The 18,529-nt window shown below is 39.7% G+C and overlaps 1 protein-coding gene across 3 annotated transcripts in view; it reads left to right on the top strand.

Annotated features, from left to right (window-relative positions):
* Window positions 1-18,529, top strand: part of LOC117965577 (adhesion G protein-coupled receptor E3-like) — a 47,194-nt gene that overhangs the window by 10,349 nt on the left and 18,316 nt on the right. Inside the window, exons 3-10 of one of the 3 annotated variants that reach the window (XM_059008030.1) lie at window positions 42-250; window positions 3,727-3,892; window positions 6,565-6,711; window positions 8,162-8,308; window positions 11,335-11,481; window positions 14,520-14,666; window positions 16,352-16,398; window positions 17,161-17,256. In XM_059008030.1, the coding sequence (XP_058864013.1) occupies window positions 42-250; window positions 3,727-3,892; window positions 6,565-6,711; window positions 8,162-8,308; window positions 11,335-11,481; window positions 14,520-14,666; window positions 16,352-16,398; window positions 17,161-17,256 (1,106 nt within the window). The remainder of the gene's footprint in view (window positions 1-41; window positions 251-3,726; window positions 3,893-6,564; window positions 6,712-8,161; window positions 8,309-11,334; window positions 11,482-14,519; window positions 14,667-16,351; window positions 16,399-17,160; window positions 17,257-18,529) is intronic. The other 2 variants (XM_059008031.1, XM_059008032.1) reach the window with 2 other exon arrangements.

Below are 18,529 nucleotides of genomic sequence, written 5' to 3'. Positions count from 1 at the left end.
ATACATGAACAGCTTTTCTAAGCAGTATTTTCTTTTTCCAGCGCTCTGTACTGTCCCCTCCTGTGACACCACACAATACCATTTAGTGACAACTCCGAAGACCTGGACTGAAGCGCAGAACCATTGCAGAAGCAATCACACAGACCTGGTCACTGTGTACACCAAGGAAGAAGCAGAGCACCTGTACAATATAACGAAAAATGCTTCGGCTGGACGCATCTGGATCGGGCTGCATCGTGACAACTGGAAGGCTAGTATTAAAAAGAGTCATTTTCTGTGCTGCTGCTAGTGCAGGAGGCGAACAGGGCCCAATCACTATGACAGGCTCAGCAGCATGAGTTACACGTAGGCTATATAGCGTGGTAGCTTTCTCTAGTTGTCTGGTTATATTTTAACATTGTAACATTAACATATCTCTACTTACTTTACTATAAAATATCCGTCTATTGCTTTCCAGTTGAAAGGGAGCTACACCTGTGCTTTCACAGAGATTCCAGTTTTGTGGCTGTCGTTCACAAAAACATAATGACAGGTTTTACAAGCAACGAATCCAGTCAAATGTTCATTATTTTCATTCGCTTTGATTCCAAAAGAATTCCACACTTCTGATTTACCTTTTGAACTATTATCCACTACCTGATATTAACCCTGCGCTATCTTTTGTTTCACCTCATCCACAGGCATTTTTAATATCACCAAGCAGATGTGATAAAAGGATCTTGCGACGTATCAAACAATCCGAGAACACTGCTTAGTCATCTGACTCCTCCCTAATTGCTTCCTTCTTTGGTGCAGGAAATACATTTACCTTCTAATACATGAATTGGGAAAGGGTTACAGACGAGTACTCTGAAAGGACAGAAAACGCTTTTGGTGATTCAAATTCAGACCCGAGCCTGACCCGAAAATTATTTGACCCGCACCCGAACCCCAAACCGTGAAAAAGATCACATTCCGACCCAAACGGGGGTTCTGGTGATGGATCGAGAATATTTGCATATGGCTTATTTTTATTGTCCCATGTAGTTGAATAATTCATTTCGGGGAGGTGTTCAAACCCCTAAAACCACTCCCTAGCTACTCCACTGACTGATATACCTTTGAGGAATTCCTCTCCTTTACCATCTCCCCCTCCTTTTACCAGCAATATGTACTAATAATCCCTTGCCAGAAACATACTAATCCGAATGAAGAGTGCTATTTACTCCTAATTCCTTACGGAGGGACCAGCTCTTTCTAATTGATATGTTGGGATCCCAAGGCGAAATACCACCCCATCTCCATCAGGTTGACTCCATCGGCTTGGGGTTAATTGACCTTATAAAGCCGAAACCTTTTCGCGTTCGGCTTGGGGTTGTCTTGACACACTTCACTTTACCCGAAGCCAATATAAAGAAGAACATCCAATACCAGAAATGTCATGTCATGTCAAAGTGAGACTAGTTTGAATTACCGATCTGAATTTTCATCCCTTCATGTTAAAGTGACACTAGTTTGGATTAATCTCCAGGGTAGCTCTAAATGTGTCAATCTGGGCTACTTTGGAAATAAAAAAAAGTTTTTTTAAACTTAACACGGTAATAAATACATTGCAGACCCACGCTTTTAAATACAATGATCAAACTGTCCGATGTATTTATTTATTTTTATTTCAGAAGTACAAAAGTGGACTTAGTAATGTTTAATCATTAATCAATATTGCAAGAAGCTTACAAATATCAACATTCCAAATTTAGAAACATGCACCAAAAAAAGGAACAGTGCAAAAACAAAATGCTAAAGCAAGTAGCCTCTATACCATCGAAATACTACATTAATATTATTTGAAACTGAAGATGTTCCTGTATGAAGAGAAATAAAAGCTAACTTACTTTAAGAAAGGAACATATTTTATTTAGCATATGTTCATCCACAACTTTGAACACTCAATTATAAATCTTACACAAAAACTACATATTTTTTAAACTATATACAATTCTACCCATAGACCCTGTTTATTTTCTTAGATGGATGAATGCTGAATGAATGCCTTTATTGTCATGTTATCAACTTAATAAAAATGTTTGAAATTAAAGAAAACAATTTAAATACTAAAATAGTAACAAGAGGCAGAAAGGTTACTTTCCAGCAGGTCGTCGAGCTACCATGACATTTAGAGTTACATAACAATCCCTGCAAGAAATGGTTCTCCTTCCGACAGTATAACCGTTTCAATTCTCCCGAAGTTGTCCCAAGACTGTAAAATCCGTCTTTTTCCTGTAGGACCACAGCCATGACATTTCGTGAGTCACCTCTACCTCTATAACCCTGCATACTTGTTTCTTGCTGCAGCAGTCACAGAGAACCTGAGAACCAAACTCTTCCTCCTCCTGTTCCTGAACAGTACAGATGCAATTTTGTCCACAACTAGTCAGAAAAAGTAAGTTAAAAACTAGAAAACTAGAAGCCTTATTGTTTTTGAAGGGAAACAACAAAACAAAATAAAATAAAACCCCCTCTAACTCAAATTCCCTGGTTCCCAGTGGTAGATGGAAGGACATTTTCCAAGTCTTCCTCGATGACAAAAAGAGTCCAAGATTTCTGCATCTGCCAAACCAACCCTAGCTCTGGTCCCAAACATAGCCTGATATGGAGAACGCTTAATTAAATTCTGATTGACACTATCTTTCTGAAGCTGAACAAAACGCAAGCCGTCTACACAGTGTTCTGATTCATCCCTGCGGTGCCTGTCTCTGACATCCTGGTTTGCCTGTTCTACTGTGGCAAGGTTTTCTGTGCACTATCTTTACTTCAGGCCACACTTCTTTTAGGTTTTCAATTATTTTATTGGCAGGTTCCTGACCATTGTCACTTTGAAGTCTGCAAGGCACCCCAATTATGCTAAAAATATCAATGATTACATAAGCTACTTCTTCAGCTCGCTTGGTTTTCAAAGAACGGAGAAAGCTGAATTTTGTCAGGTGGTCTTGATAGTTTAAAATGTAAGAGAGTACTCTATGCTTTTCTGTCTGCATGTCGATATGATATACCTGGCAGTAGGAATTCATACATCGGAAAAACATAGGCTTCACTACCAGCCCTTTCTTAGCATGTTGCTTTTTTAGTTGGCATTCTTTACACATGTGTAGATAAATCTCCAAAACAGCCCTGGTGACATTTGCATATTTTTGGTTCAGTTCTTTTTTTCATGCATCGCATTATCTTGTGGCCCACTTTAACGAGAGCAGCATTAATCACGTCAAAATAGTCAGGCACAGCAACAAAAACGTATCTTCAGTAGCATCATTTCCAGAAGTCATCGCTGCTAATTTAGTTACACCCCCTCATGGTAACTAATTGATAGTGCTTGAGATGGCTGTAGTTCTAGAAGACTGTATTTCACTAGTTTCACTTTTACACAAAGGGATGAAGATTTAGATCGGTAATTCAAAGTAGTCTCACTTCGACATGAGGGGATGATTTTCTGGATAAAGTGAATTGTTTCCGTTGTGATGGGGTCATTCGCAAGACAACCCCAAGTCAAACAGGAAAAGATTTCGGCTTTCTAAAAATGTTAATTAAGCCCAAGCCAGTGGGGTCGATCCAATGGCCATGGAGTCGTATTTCGGCTTGGGATCCTAACAGATAATAATTCCAATACACAGCTTAGCTGGAGGGGCACCAGGATTAGGGGGCGGAGGAGCCACCTTCACCGCCTCTTAAACCTGCTGTTGCTTTTTTAAACAGACACCCTGGAAGTGGTCTGATGGAGGGATTTCATCATTTCTGCACTGGCAAAAAGGGAGCCCAAAATACCAGGAAGACGACAACTGTGTAATCATGCTTCACTTAGCGAACGGTCAATGGGCAGATGTGAATTGCAGCATTCCCTTCCACTTCTTTTGCTATACAGGTAAGGAGCTCTATTCTCTTTCAGCTCAGTTGAGTGCATGTATCATACACAGTGTGCCCATAAGCACTGCCAGCCTCCTGTGTTGCAAAAAAAAAAATCTGATAAATGTAGTTCATGAAACATTATCTGCTTATATCCACTCGTTCCTTGATATGTATTAATGTTGTAACAACATATATACATTAAAACACGAGACAGAATAAATGTTCTAATATAATTATAAGTCAAATACGTTGGATTTACAGTGTTTTCCTGTCTTTTTAAACAAGTTCCTGTGCTGTTTTATTTCTGCGTGCTGTTGTAAACTGTCTCCGCCCTTTAAAAATCAAATGCCCGTCTCAGTGACGTCACACAAAAAAACAAACAAATCAGGCAGTGAAATGCAATCCCGCCCCTATCCAATGATATGTGTTTACAACCTGCACTGCAAAGTAGGCCCATCAAATAAATGAAGTGTGCTATTTACTGTGTTTACCCGATCACAGGCCCAGAATGACACTTCAGTATGATCGTGTTTACATGAATATGGTTCTTAATTCTTTGGTTTCCTTAGTCCCAGTGTTGTCCAATAAAAACTAACCCTTTCACGCCACACTGTTTTAACCTGGGCTTTATCAATGATACAGACCACATGCTTTGAAACAGTTCAAATAAAGTTCCATTACAGGAAGTGTCCAATGGACATTAACTGTTTCATTGCCACTTAGTTTTAACCTCTGACCATATTAATGATGCAGACTTCTTGCTTTCAGACAGTGTCTATACAAGATGTATTCTACGATTCTCTCAAAAAAGTTCCATTACAGACCATTGGATCAGATAGGACATAATATCAAGACCCAGCCACCATTCCCCACGTGCATCTGGCAGGAATGGAATTAAACCCAATCCTTACCAAACTGAAATAAAAAAATAATAAATCTTATTTACACACAATACATGCAAACACACTATTTGCATGTGCAGGGCTTCCACCCTGTCAGCCAGCTAACTTGTTTCTATCAGACCGATAGGAATTTTAATTTAATGCGTAAAAATACGCATAGCAATTTTGCTTCACAGCTTACCTGTATCCCCTAAAACTTCCACTAACAACTACATCTCCCAGAATAGAATGTCTTCAGTTACTAGGAAATTGTACACAAGAAAAACCAACCCAACAAACAATATCCAATCTCTGGCTAGTCCTGTTGTCTTTGCAGTCAATCACAGTAAGAATAAGAAAAATTCGAATTTACACAGCTGAAGCGTAAACACCCGAGTCCAGCTACAAATAATCCATCCAGAACCATTGTCAGAGGCCGCTAAAAAAAGGTGCCTATAATATAAAATGTTTTATAACTTATTAATGCATTTCCTAATTTTATTTATCTATATGGCTTTATATTGAAGCTTTAACATGTTCACTGAGTTTAAGAATTGAATGTTAAAATATAAATAATGTAATTCATTTGCAGAGCCAATAAAGAACCTTGTAGAACACACGCGTGGTTGTACAGTAGTTCAAAATAACATTGCAGCTAAAATTGAAGGCTTTTTTTAATGCCTATCCAATTACCATAAAAGATTGTACAGTGTTTATCGAGATTACTCATGACTTCAATGTAATGTTGCATTTTACCCCCTGAAAATACATTTTATTCCCTCAGTGTTAGAATTAGAGGTTAAGTTACTCCCAGACTCAAAACCTTATCTGGCACACTGTGTCACCACTCTCAAGCGCAGGTCTTGAAATCTCTGGACATTCTTTTAATGAAAACTGATAAATGCACCACACGTAAGCATAGCTGATGTGGATGCAGACGTTTCAAGCTCCCTGATGTGATCAATTGCAAATCACATTAAAATCTCTTCCGATACAAAAAATGACATTCATGGCAGTCACTGCTAAAGAAATAGGAGGTGATTTACAGAAAGGGTTTTAAACTACATTTCAGGTACATGATTGAAGTCTTTAAAATCTTAAAAGGAGTTGACAAAGTTAACCCTATCCAATACTTTAAGCACAATACAGAAACCAGGACTGGAGGACACAGATAGAAATTAAGTGGAGATAGACTTAGGACAGAGGGAAGGAGAAGATACTTCACACAGAGAGTTTTGAGGGTTGGAATGGGTTACCTCGTCATGTTGTTGAGGCAGAATCACTTGGATCCTTTAAGACCCAACTTGACAAAGTTTTGAGATCATTCAGCTACTAGGAACCGGACATGGTTAAATTGGCTGAATGGCCTCCTCTTGATCATAAATTTGCATTAAAACAGACGCCAAAAATGTGTCCCATTTATCCAGAACCAAATACTGCAGAAGCATCCACAGGATCATATCCTAACCCTTAATCATAATTTTACCCATAACCTTTAACTTAATCCTAACTAACAGAGCATTTAGCACCGGATGAATCAACAAACTGCACACATGCGACTGTCTCCTTGGGGTTAGTTACCAAAGAAGCCACACAGGACAGTGTGAAGATGCAGCTAATAGCAATATTGCATGAAATATTAATATTTTATAATGGTTTTTAACCACTGCTGTGCAGTATAAGGTTGCTAGGTAGCACAGAGGTACACTAGACTTTCACCTCTGTAAAACGGACTGCCCAATGAGAGTATTGGGAATGGAAACACAAATTGGATACTAACTGAAATTTCAAATGCGTTTTCATGCAGACATTGATGAGTGCGCCCAAACCCCCTGGCTCTGTGGTCCGAATGCACAATGTACCAACACTGTCAGAAGCTACACCTGCTCCTGTAATCCTGGATTCTTTCCTAATACTGGATTGAGATGGATACTCAATCAAACACGGTGTGAAGGTATGTAAATAGAAGACACCTTTCACTGGAGTTTACTAGAGCAGAATACGATTCCCACTAGGGCTGTGTTCAAAGGTTCGAAGGTTCGTTCGCTAGCCAGGAATTCGAAGGTAGTTCTAAACCTTGAAGGTTCGTCAGGTGGCATTCATGCACTGTCAGATGTTTTTTTCTTTTTTTCTCTGTTAACAGAAACCATTTGACAATGTGTGAATACTATAAATCACACATTGCATGTCACTCACATGCAAAATGTGATCTTTTGATTTGTATAATGTCTATCACTTAAACGAAAGTTGTTGTATTAAAATCCACTGCCAAATCGTTATACGTAGCAACTCTATATGGTGCCGTGTGATGGAGCAGGGTATAAATTTACCATGGTCACATTTTCATTCTTAGAAACTCAACATGATTTAAATAATCCTCCTGAAATGTTCTGTGAATATGGAAGTTGCATTAAAACAGACGCCACACGTGTGTCACGTTGTCAATTTATCCAGAACTAAATACTGCAGAAGCATCCACAGGATCATATCCTAACCCTTAATCACAATTTTACCCATAACCTTTAACTTAATCCTAACTAACAGAGCATTTAGCACTGGATGAATCAACAAACTGCACACGTGCGACTGTCTCCTTGGGGTTAGTTACCAAAGAAGCCACACAGGACAGTGTGAAGATGAAGCTAATAGCAATATTGCATGAAATATTAATATTTTATAATGTTTTTTAACCACTGCTGTGCAGTATAAGGTTGCTAGGTAGCACAGAGGTACACTAGACTTTCACCTCTGTAAAACTGACTGCCCAATGAGTGTATTGGGAATGGAAACACAAATTGGATACTAACTGAAATACTGGATTGAGATGGATACTCAATCAAACACGGTGTGAAGGTACGTATATAGAAGACACCTTTCACTGGAGTTTACTAGAGCAGAATACGCTTCCCACTAGGGCTGTGTTCAAAGGTTCGAAGGTTCGTTCGCTAGCCAGGAATTCGAAGGTAGTTCTAAACATGGTCACATTTTCATTCTTAGAAACTCAACATGATTTAAATAATCCTCCTGAAATGTTCTGTGAATATGGAAGTTGCATTAAAACAGACGCCACACGTGTGTCACGTTGTCAATTTATCCAGAACCAAATACTGCAGAAGCATCCACAGGATCATATCCTAACCCTTAATCACAATTTTACCCATAACCTTTAACTTAATCCTAACTAACAGAGCATTTAGCACCGGACGAATCAACAAACTTTACACGTGTGACTGTCTCCTTGGGGTTAATTACCACAGAAGTCATACAGGGCAGTATGAAGATGAAGCTAATAGTAATATTGCATGAAATACAATGTTTTTTAACAACTGACTGCCCAATGAGAGTATTGGGAATGGAAACACAAAGTGGATACTAACTGAAATTTCAAATGCGTTTTCATGCAGACATTGATGAGTGCGCCCAAACCCCCTGGCTCTGTGGTCCGAATGCACAATGTACCAACACTGTCGGCAGCTACACCTGCTCCTGTAATCCTGGATTATTTCCTAATACTGGATTGGAATGGATACTCAATCAAACACGGTGTGAAGGTACGTAAATAGAAGATGCCTTTCACTGGAGTTTAGAGCAGAATACACTTCCCACTAGAGCTGTGTTCAAAGGTTCGTTTGCTAGCCAGGAATTCAAAGGTAGTTCTAAACCTTGAAGGTTCATCAATGTGTGAATACAATAAATTGCACATTAAATGTCACTCACATGCAGAATTTGATCTTTTGATTTGTATAATGCCTATTACTTAAATAAAGGTTGTTGTATTAAAATCCACTGCCAAATCTATACAAAACTAAACAAGATAGAAGACAGAAAAAAAGAGAACAGAGAAACCTCTTGTTTATCTATAGTTTGCAGAAAGATGTTCATCCAGCCTGAAGTATTTCGCTGAGCTATGTTTCGTTTTGGAGAAAATTTGCATTTATTTTGAACAGGCTAGGGTGGGACCAGGGGAATACATTTTATAAAGATACATCGGGGTGCTCTGCATTGTGCAAAAAAAGTTGCACAGCAAGCAATAAAGTGTAAGTATTAATTAATCATTATTCTGTAAAGGTTACAACCCTACTTTTTGGGTTAAAAATAAATTAGCAAGAGCTGTATCTTAAGATCCCAACCGGAGGTTACAGTAACATCCGGTCTGTGTTTGGAATGGGAACCCCTTCAACAGCTGTGTGACAGGGTGGCTGTGCGGTGACGTCATGGCAGAAGCAGGAACGTAAACACACTGACACCAAGTACTGCAGTTAAAGGCGGCGTGCGCCGTTTTATTTTTAAATAACAAAAATAAATAAAAAGTTCAAACACAAAAAGACTTGCTCACAGAGCGAAAATAAAAGGTTTAAATAAAACAAATCACAAACACAAAATAAACCATACAGGTCAGACTGGGCAGTCGCTGTCACTTTCCCTGTATACTTAAGTTTCGTTTTGTTTTCTCTCTCGCTCCTAATACACCCACCCCAAGTGCCGAGAGCTGCAGGCTTTTATATTAGTGACCGAGGGATTAACTACCTCTCAATTATTTAATAATCCCCCGGTCACATTCTGCATGGGTTTTCTAATTATTCCTGGCAGAGGACGAGTACCCATTCTCGCCTCTGCCAGAACACATTTTAAATAAAACAACAACAAAACCTGTGGCGCTTCGCCGTCATGTAAACACATACAATAATAAATCATAAAACAAAACAAATACAAAATAACACACTGCACAGGGGCGGAGGGGGAAACCCCGTTCTAAAAACAAATAAACAATAACTGTACAGGGCTCCTCGCCCTGTTACAAGCTGAGATTTTTTAATCGCAATTTAGAACTTGTATGAATTAGAAAGCATTTTTTAAAAACGCTGTTCATTTTTCTTTTGTAAACAAGTTAGCAAAAACATGACACGTTACAAAAACTGTTACTGTGACAGGGTAGCGTCCCAGCCCAAGCTGTTATTGGCAGGAATGAGACTCAGAGACAAGGAAGCTGCAGTTTAAGCACTAGAGTGCACATTTAATAAACAAACAAATACAAAAACAAGAACAAATAAACAGGCACAAGGGCCAAAATAAAAGGTTCCAACAAAACAATACAACCGCGTATAGGCTGGGCATTAACCTTTACTATACCATTTAAACACACAGGAAAACACAGCTCCAAAACACTAACCTAACTCCATCCACCAAGTTTTTTTCCTTCCTTTTATACATGTTGTCACTCCCCAATTAGCACCAATTAACTAACTGGGAAATTGCCACACCTGTGATTGCTGGCAGGGATAGATTTAACCCCATCCTTGCCAACCTTACATTCCCACACACACACTACTTACTTTACAGACGATAATCGAGAGTAGAAAATTGCATTATGGTCCATCACGACTGTATATGTATCGGTAAGTATCGCAAGCAGCATCAATTACGTGTACATAAATGTGACAGGATGCAATTGACGTGGTGCAATAAATACAATGTCCAAACCAGATTCTCCCAAAATATCTGTGATTTATTTAATAAAGTATAAGAAACAAAATAACAAAAATAACAAAAGAAAAACACTCCTAATCCACAATCCTCCGCGCACGAAAACTGTGCTCTGTTATTCCAGGGATTGTGGTGAGTGGTTGGTGCCGTGCTGTGAGGGGAGTGCTCCGGGGATTGTGCTGGCTCAGTGGCTGCAGCCCCTCGCTCCTACTCCTCCGCTGTAAAAACAAACACAGACAGCACGTAACACGAAAACAAAACGAGAACAGCTCCGGCTGGTGGCTCATTTCTCTCAGCGCAAAAGCCCAGGTACTGACGTAGCTGCTTCCCCTTTGTACCCAGCAAACTCCTCCCTGCAGTCAACGCGCCTCCATGGTTTCTCCAATAGAGGGCTGCCCCGCAGCTGACTGCAATGGAATCGTCCGGAGTACTTGCAGCTACGTGCCCCTCCTAATATGGTCACCTTCTGGTTTCTACCTTCCACCGAGGTGGCAAATCTAGGAGGCAGCGTACCTTCCCCCTTACACAGCGCCCTTTCTAGTTGGGAGGGAGATTTACAGCATTGATCCTTTCTCTCTTTAACACATAGAGAGTGGTGAGGGTTGGAATGGGTTACCTCGTCATGTTGCTGAGGCAGAATCTCTTGGATCCTTTAAGACCCGACTTGACAAAATTTTGAGATCATTCAGCTACTAGGAACCGGATATGGTTAGAATGGCTTTATGGCCTGCTCTCGTTCATAAATTTGCATTAAAACAGACGCCACAAGTGTGTCCCATTTGTCCAGAACCAAATACTGCAGAAGTATCCACAGGATCATATATTAACCCTTAATCACAATTTTACCCATAACCTTTAACTTAATCCTAACTAACAGAGCATTTAGCACCGGACGAATCAACAAACTGCACACGTGTGACTATCTCCTTGGGGTTAGTTACCACAGAAGTCACACAGGACAGTGTGAAGATGAAGCTAATAGCAATATTGCATGAAATACAATGTTTTTTAACAACTGATTGCCCAATAAGAGTATTGGGAATGGAAACACAAAGTGGATACTAACTGAAATTTCAAATGCGTTTTCATGCAGACATTGATGAGTGCGCCCAAACCCCCTGGCTCTGTGGTCCGAATGCACAATGTACCAACACTGTCGGCAGCTACACCTGCTCCTGTAATCCTGGATTCTTTCCTAATACTGGATTGAGATGGATACTCAATCAAACACGGTGTGAAGGTACGTATATAGAAGATGCCTTTCACTGGAGTTTACTAGAGCAGAATACACTTCCCACTAGGGCTGTGTTCAAAGGTTCGAAGGTTCGTTTGCTAGCCAGGAATTCAAAGGTAGTTCTAAACCTTGAAGGTTCATCAATGTGTGAATACAATAAATCACACATTAAATGTCACTCACATGGAGAATTTGATCTTTTGATTTGTACAATGCCTATTACTTAAATAAAGGTTGTTGTATTAAAATCCACTGCCAAATCTTTACAAAACTAAACAAGATAGAAGACAGAAAAAAAGAGAACAGAGAAACATCTTGTTTATCTATAGTTTGCAGAAAGATGTTCATCCAGCCTGAAGTATTTCGCTGAACTGTGTTTTGTTTTGGAGAAAATTTGCATTTATTTTGAACAGGCTAGGGTGGGACCAGGGGAATACATTTTATAAAGATACATCGGGGTGCTCTGCATTGTGCAAAAAAAGTTGCACAGCAAGCAATAAAGTGTAAGTATTAATTAATCATTATTCTGTAAAGGTTACAACCCTACTTTTTGGGTTAAAAAATAAATTAGCAAGAGCTGTATCTTAAGATACCAACCTGAGGTTACAATAACATCCGGTCTGTGTTTGGAATGGGAACCCCTTCAATAGCTGTGTGACAGGGTGGCTGTGCGGTGACGTCATGGCAGAAGCAGGAACATAAACACACTGACACCAAGTACTGCAGTTAAAGGCGGCGTGCGCCGTTTTATTTTTAAATAACAAAAATAAATAAAAAGTTCAAACACAAAAAGACTTGCTCACAGAGCGAAAATAAAAGGTTTAAATAAAACAAATCACAAACACAAAATAAACCATACAGGTCAGGTTGGGCAGTCGCTGTCACTTTCCCTGTATACTTAAGTTTCGTTTTGTTTTCTCTCTCGTTCCTAATACACCCACCCCGAGTGCCGAGAGCTGCAGGCTTTTATATTAGTGACCGAGGGATTAACTGCCTCTCAATTATTTAATAATCCCCCGGTCACATTCTGCATGGGTTTTCTAATTATTCCTGGCAGAGGACGAGTACCCACTCTCGCCTCTGCCAGAACACATTTTAAATAAAACAACAACAAAACCCGTGGCGCTTCGCCGTCATGTAAACACATACAATAATAAATCATAAAACAAAACAAATACAAAATAACACACTGCACAGGGGCGGAGGGGGAAACCCCGTTCTAAAAATAAATAAACAATAACTGTACAGGGCTCCTCGCCCTGTTACAAGCTGAGATTTTTTAATCGCAATTTAGAACTTGTATGAATTAGAAAGCATTTTTTAAAAACGCTGTTCATTTTTCTTTTGTAAACAAGTTAGCAAAAACATGACACGTTACAAAAACTGTTACTGTGACAGGGTAGCGTCCCAGCCCAAGCTGTTATTGGCAGGAATGAGACTCAGAGACAAGGAAGCTGCAGTTTAAGCACTAGAGTGCACATTTAATAAACAAACAAATACAAAAACAAGAACAAATAAACAGGCACAAGGGCCAAAATAAAAGGTTCCAACAAAACAATACAACCGCGTATAGGCTGGGCATTAACCTTTACTATACCATTTAAACACACAGGAAAACACAGCTCCAAAACACTAACCTAACTCCATCCACCAAGTTTTTTTCCTTCCTTTTATACATGTTGTCACTCCCCAATTAGCACCAATTAACTAACTGGGAAATTGCCACACCTGTGATTGCTGGCAGGGATAGATTTAACCCCATCCTTGCCAACCTTACATTCCCACACACACACTACTTACTTTACAGACGATAATCGAGAGTAGAAAATTGCATTATGGTCCATCACGACTGTATATGTATCGGTAAGTATCGCAAGCAGCATCAATTACGTGTACATAAATGTGACAGGATGCAATTGACGTGGTGCAATAAATACAATGTCCAAACCAGATTCTCCCAAAATATCTGTGATTTATTTAATAAAGTATAAGAAACAAAATAACAAAAATAACAAAAGAAAAACACTCCTAATCCACAATCCTCCGCGCACGAAAACTGTGCTCTGTTATTCCAGGGATTGTGGTGAGTGGTTGGTGCCGTGCTGTGAGGGGAGTGCTCCGGGGATTGTGCTGGCTCAGTGGCTGCAGCCCCTCGCTCCTACTCCTCCGCTGTAAAAACAAACACAGACAGCACGTAACACGAAAACAAAACGAGAACAGCTCCGGCTGGTGGCTCATTTCTGTCAGCGCAAAAGCCCAGGTACTGACGTAGCTGCTTCCCCTTTGTACCCAGCAAACTCCTCCCTGCAGTCAACGCGTCGCCATGGTTTCTCCAATAGAGGGCTGCCCCGCAGCTGACTGCAATGGAACCGTCCGGAGTACTTGCAGCTACGTGCCCCTCCTAATATGGTCACCTTCTGGTTTCCACCTACCACCGAGGTGGCAAATCTAGGAGGCAGCATACCCTCACCTTTACACAGCACCCTTTCTAGTTGGGAGGGAGATTTACAGCATTGATCCTTTCTCTCTTTAACACATAGAGAGTGGTGAGGGTTGGAATGGGTTACCTCGTCATGTTGCTGAAGCAGAATCTCTTGGATCCTTTAAGACCCGACTTGACAAAATTTTGAGATCATTCAGCTACTAGGAACCGGATATGGTTAGAATGGCTTTATGGCCTGCTCTCGTTCATAAATTTGCATTAAAACAGACGCCACAAGTGTGTCCCATTTGTCCAGAACCAAATACTGCAGAAGCATCCACAGGATCATATCCTAACCCTTAATCACAATTATACCCATAACCTTTAACTTAATCCTAACTAACAGAGCATTTAGCACCGGACGAATCAACAAACTGCACACGTGTTACTGTCTCCTTGGGGTTAATTACCAATGAAGTCATACAGGGCAGTATGAAGATGAAGCTAATAGTAATATTGCATGAAATACAATGTTTTTTAACAACTGATTGCCCAATAAGAGTATTGGGAATGGAAACACAAAGTGGTTACTAACTGAAATTTCAAATGCGTTTTCATGCAGACATTGATGAGTGCTCCCAAACCCCCTGGCTCTGTGGTCCAAATGCACAATGTACCAACACTGTCGGCAGCTACACCTGCTCCTGTAATCCTGGATTATTTCCTAATACTGGATTGAGATGGATACTCAATCAAACACGGTGTGAAGGTACGTATATAGAAGATGCCTTTCACTGGAGTTTACTAGAGCAGAATACACTTCCCACTAGGGCTGTGTTCAAAGGTTCGAAGGTTCGTTTGCTAGCCAGGAATTCAAAGGTAGTTCTAAACCTTGAAGGTTCATCAATGTGTGAATACAATAAATTGCACATTAAATGTCACTCACATGCAGAATTTGATCTTTTGATTTGTATAATGCCTATTACTTAAATAAAGGTTGTTGTATTAAAATCCACTGCCAAATCTATACAAAACTAAACAAGATAGAAGACAGAAAAAAAGAGAACAGGAAACCTCTTGTTTATCTATAGTTTGCAGAAAGATGTTCATCCAGCCTGAAGTATTTCGCTGAGCTGTGTTTCGTTTTGGAGAAAATTTGCATTTATTTTGAACAGGCTAGGGAGGGACCAGGGGAATACATTTTATAAAGATACATCGGGGTGCTCTGCATTGTGCAAAAAAAGTTGCACAGCAAGCAATAAAGTGTAAGTATTAATTAATCATTATTCTATAAAGGTTGCAACCCTACTTTTTGGGTTAAAAATAAATTAGCAAGAGCTCTATCTTAAGATCCCAACCGGAGGTTACAGTAACATCCGGTCTGTGTTTGGAATGGGAAACTGTTCTGAAACAGCTGAGATTTGTTAATCGCAATTTAGAACTTGTATGAATTAGAAAGCATTTTTTAAAAACGCTGTTCATTTTTCTTTTGTAAACAAGTTAGCAAAAACAAGACACCTTACAAAAACTGTTACTGTGACAGGGTAGCGTCCCGGCCCAAGCTGTTACTGGCAGGAATGAGACTCAGAGACAAGGAAGCTGCAGTTTAAGCACTAGAGTGCACATTTAATAAACAAACAAATACAAAAACAAGAACAAATAAACAGGCACAAGGGCCAAAATAAAAGGTTCAAACAAAACAATACAACCGCGTATAGGCTGGGCATTAACATTTACTATATCATTTAAACACACAGCAAAACACAGCTCCAAAACACTAACCCAACTCCATCCACCAGACTAAGTTTTTCTCCTTCCTTTTATACATGTTGCCACTCCCCAATTAGCACCAATTACCTAATTGGGGAATGGCCACACCTGTGATTGCTGGCAGGGATAGATTTAACACATACCTGCCAACCTTACATTCCCACACACACACTACTTACAGCAGCAGCTTCTGCCCTGCCGCAGAATAAATTATATATTGATTAAGCCAATAATCACAATCATCGTGATCATTTACAGCTGATAATCGAGAGTAGAAAATTGCATTATGGTCCAACACGACTGTATATGTATCAATAAGTATCGCAAGCAGCATCAATTACGTGTGTATTTTTTTACAATGTGTATTTTTATTTAAATTAAAACATGATTACTGTTCTGTAGAACGTATTTTTAAATGGCATGTGAATGTTGTATTCCATTTATATGGATTACCTGTAAAATAATAAGATTTTCAATAAAATATGATCTAGTAGCTACGGTGATGGTCCCTAGTAAATTATGCAAATTAGTACCATCGAAGGCTCAAACCTTCATTCAGTAATGTGTTCCGAACCTTTGAAGGTCAAAATGTACCCTTCGTTACAGCCCTACTTTCCACTAATTATATTTTGTGTTAGTTCCTGTTACACGGAAACTTATTCTCGTGCTGTTTTGTTTTTTCAGATTTAACAAAGATCCAAGATGGGAAAACCTGCAACATTCCAATTAATGTAGGTGATCAGTTTGTTAAAAACATCTATACTGCTCCAAACAATTAAGCGCTATTCAGAGAGGTGTATATTAAATAGGGGTGCTGTATTCAGAGAGGTGTATATTAAGTAGGGGTGCTGTATTCAGAGAGGTGTATATTAAAAGGGGTGCTGTATTCAGAGAGGTGTATATTAAGTAGGGGTGCTGTATTCAGAGAGGTGTGTACTAAGTAGGGGTGCTGTATTCAGAGAGGTGTATATTAAAAGGGGTGCTGTATTCAGAGAGTTGTGTATTAAGTAGGGGTGCTGTATTCAGAGAGGTGTATATTAAGTAGGGGTGCTGTATTCAGAGAGGTGTATATTAAATAGTGGTACTGCATGCAGATTACCTGTTTTTTGTTGGCAGATATTAAATGAACCTGTTGAAAATGTGATCATTTCACAAAAAGAAAAGCAGCCTTTCCTTTGTTTGGCCTCATCTATATAATTGAGTATCAATCCACGGCAATGGAATCTGCATGGAGAGATTTAAAAGCTGCTTGGAGGCTCATTTTGTTCACCCAAGGTGCTGACATTGTTACTGGTGCTGTAAACTGTAACACAACATGCAGCAAAACTAGCAAATGCCACCGATTCATCACATACCATTTCCTTAGCCTTACCTTCAGAGCTAATCGTCCTAAATTAATCATCTACCGGGCTTGTATACTGGGAGATGGAATGTTTCCATTCTGTTGCTATTAAGATAAATGGTAATATGTGCTTGTCTTTGTTTTTTTACAGACAGGGACATCGAGTCACCTAAACAGTTCCTCGGCCTGGTTTTGTCTCATCACTAACTTCAATTCCACTAAGTTTACATCTGGATATCAGGTGCAGGTCAGAATCACAGTTCAATTACCCTTATCAGTGCAGCTGAACACAGCTTACTAAACCTGAACCCTCCCTCTCCACCCACGAGCTCTCAGTACCTTCTGCTGCACAGGACTAAAGAACATAAAGCCAGTCCATTTCTCCCCGCTCACTCTCCTTGCGAATGACTGCTTTGTTGTTTAGTCAGTTAGAGCACAGGCCTCAACATAGCCTATTAAGCCTGAGGGTGACCCAATTCGACCAGAAACGGTGCAAGATGACAGGAATCAGAAAGCCACATTCCTAAAACTCACACCGCTTGTCCACCTCGGCTCAAACAGACAGCGCCTGCAGCTGAGAGCTAGAGAGCTAGCTGCAGCTTATCCCTTTTAACAATTAGCTTTATTTACAACTAGAAAAACGAGTCACAATGCACTATCACTACCTGTGCTGAAGGTCAGCTCCATGCTCTTGCCTCACTCCCATGTTCCTAGCGGCACTCTGACAGGCCAATAGCTTTCCTTTGTTTCCATACCTCTGTTGATCACTGCCAATGCGCAGAAAGCAGTAGTCTCTGCGTATAAGAACACCTCCTAAGAGAACACTTCGCCTAAGAGAACACCCTTGTGGTGAAACAGATTTTTCCCATTGTAAATGCGCCGACTAAAGAAACAGGAATTTAACTTAAAATAACACCTTTTTGGCACCGATAGCTATTCATTCACAACTGATACAGTACTGTTCTATAAAATATTTTTGTGCATGTCTTGATTGCTTCTGTACAGGTATTCATTGATAGTTAGTTTATTAACGTTAGTTTGTCTGTTACTTTATTATTATAGTTTATTAACATACACTTGCCTGTTGCTTTTCTCTTACTTATTCTGTTCATTTCATATGTTGATGCATGTGCGTCATGACACATAATAAATATGTCTTTATTTATTGATTCATATTGTATCGGGAGGTCAACTCCATCTTAAGCTAAGAGAACACTTTGCTTGCTTCCTGAAGGGTGTTTTCTAAGGAGGAGACTACTGTACTTGGCTTCACATATTCTTCATAGGATTCTGTCCACCGAGAGAGGCCGCTCACGTCATTTTAAAGTCAATTGTTTATTATTACCTTCATGCCTGGCAAGCTATAGAAAACACCCTTTTGAAATCTGCCATTGAATACCCTAATAAACGCTATTACATTTTATTGATATAGTGGCGTGTATCACTTGGTATTTGTAATTCCCCGGGTTTGACCCTTTACCAAAATGTCCAGTTTCACACACCAACACTAAACACAAAAC

The sequence above is a fragment of the Acipenser ruthenus genome, chromosome 36, assembly GCF_902713425.1.
Source record: "Acipenser ruthenus chromosome 36, fAciRut3.2 maternal haplotype, whole genome shotgun sequence".
NCBI classification, from domain to species: domain Eukaryota; kingdom Metazoa; phylum Chordata; class Actinopteri; order Acipenseriformes; family Acipenseridae; genus Acipenser; species Acipenser ruthenus.
Note: the sequence above shows the minus strand (reverse complement) of the source record. Positions and strands in the feature narration are given on the sequence as shown.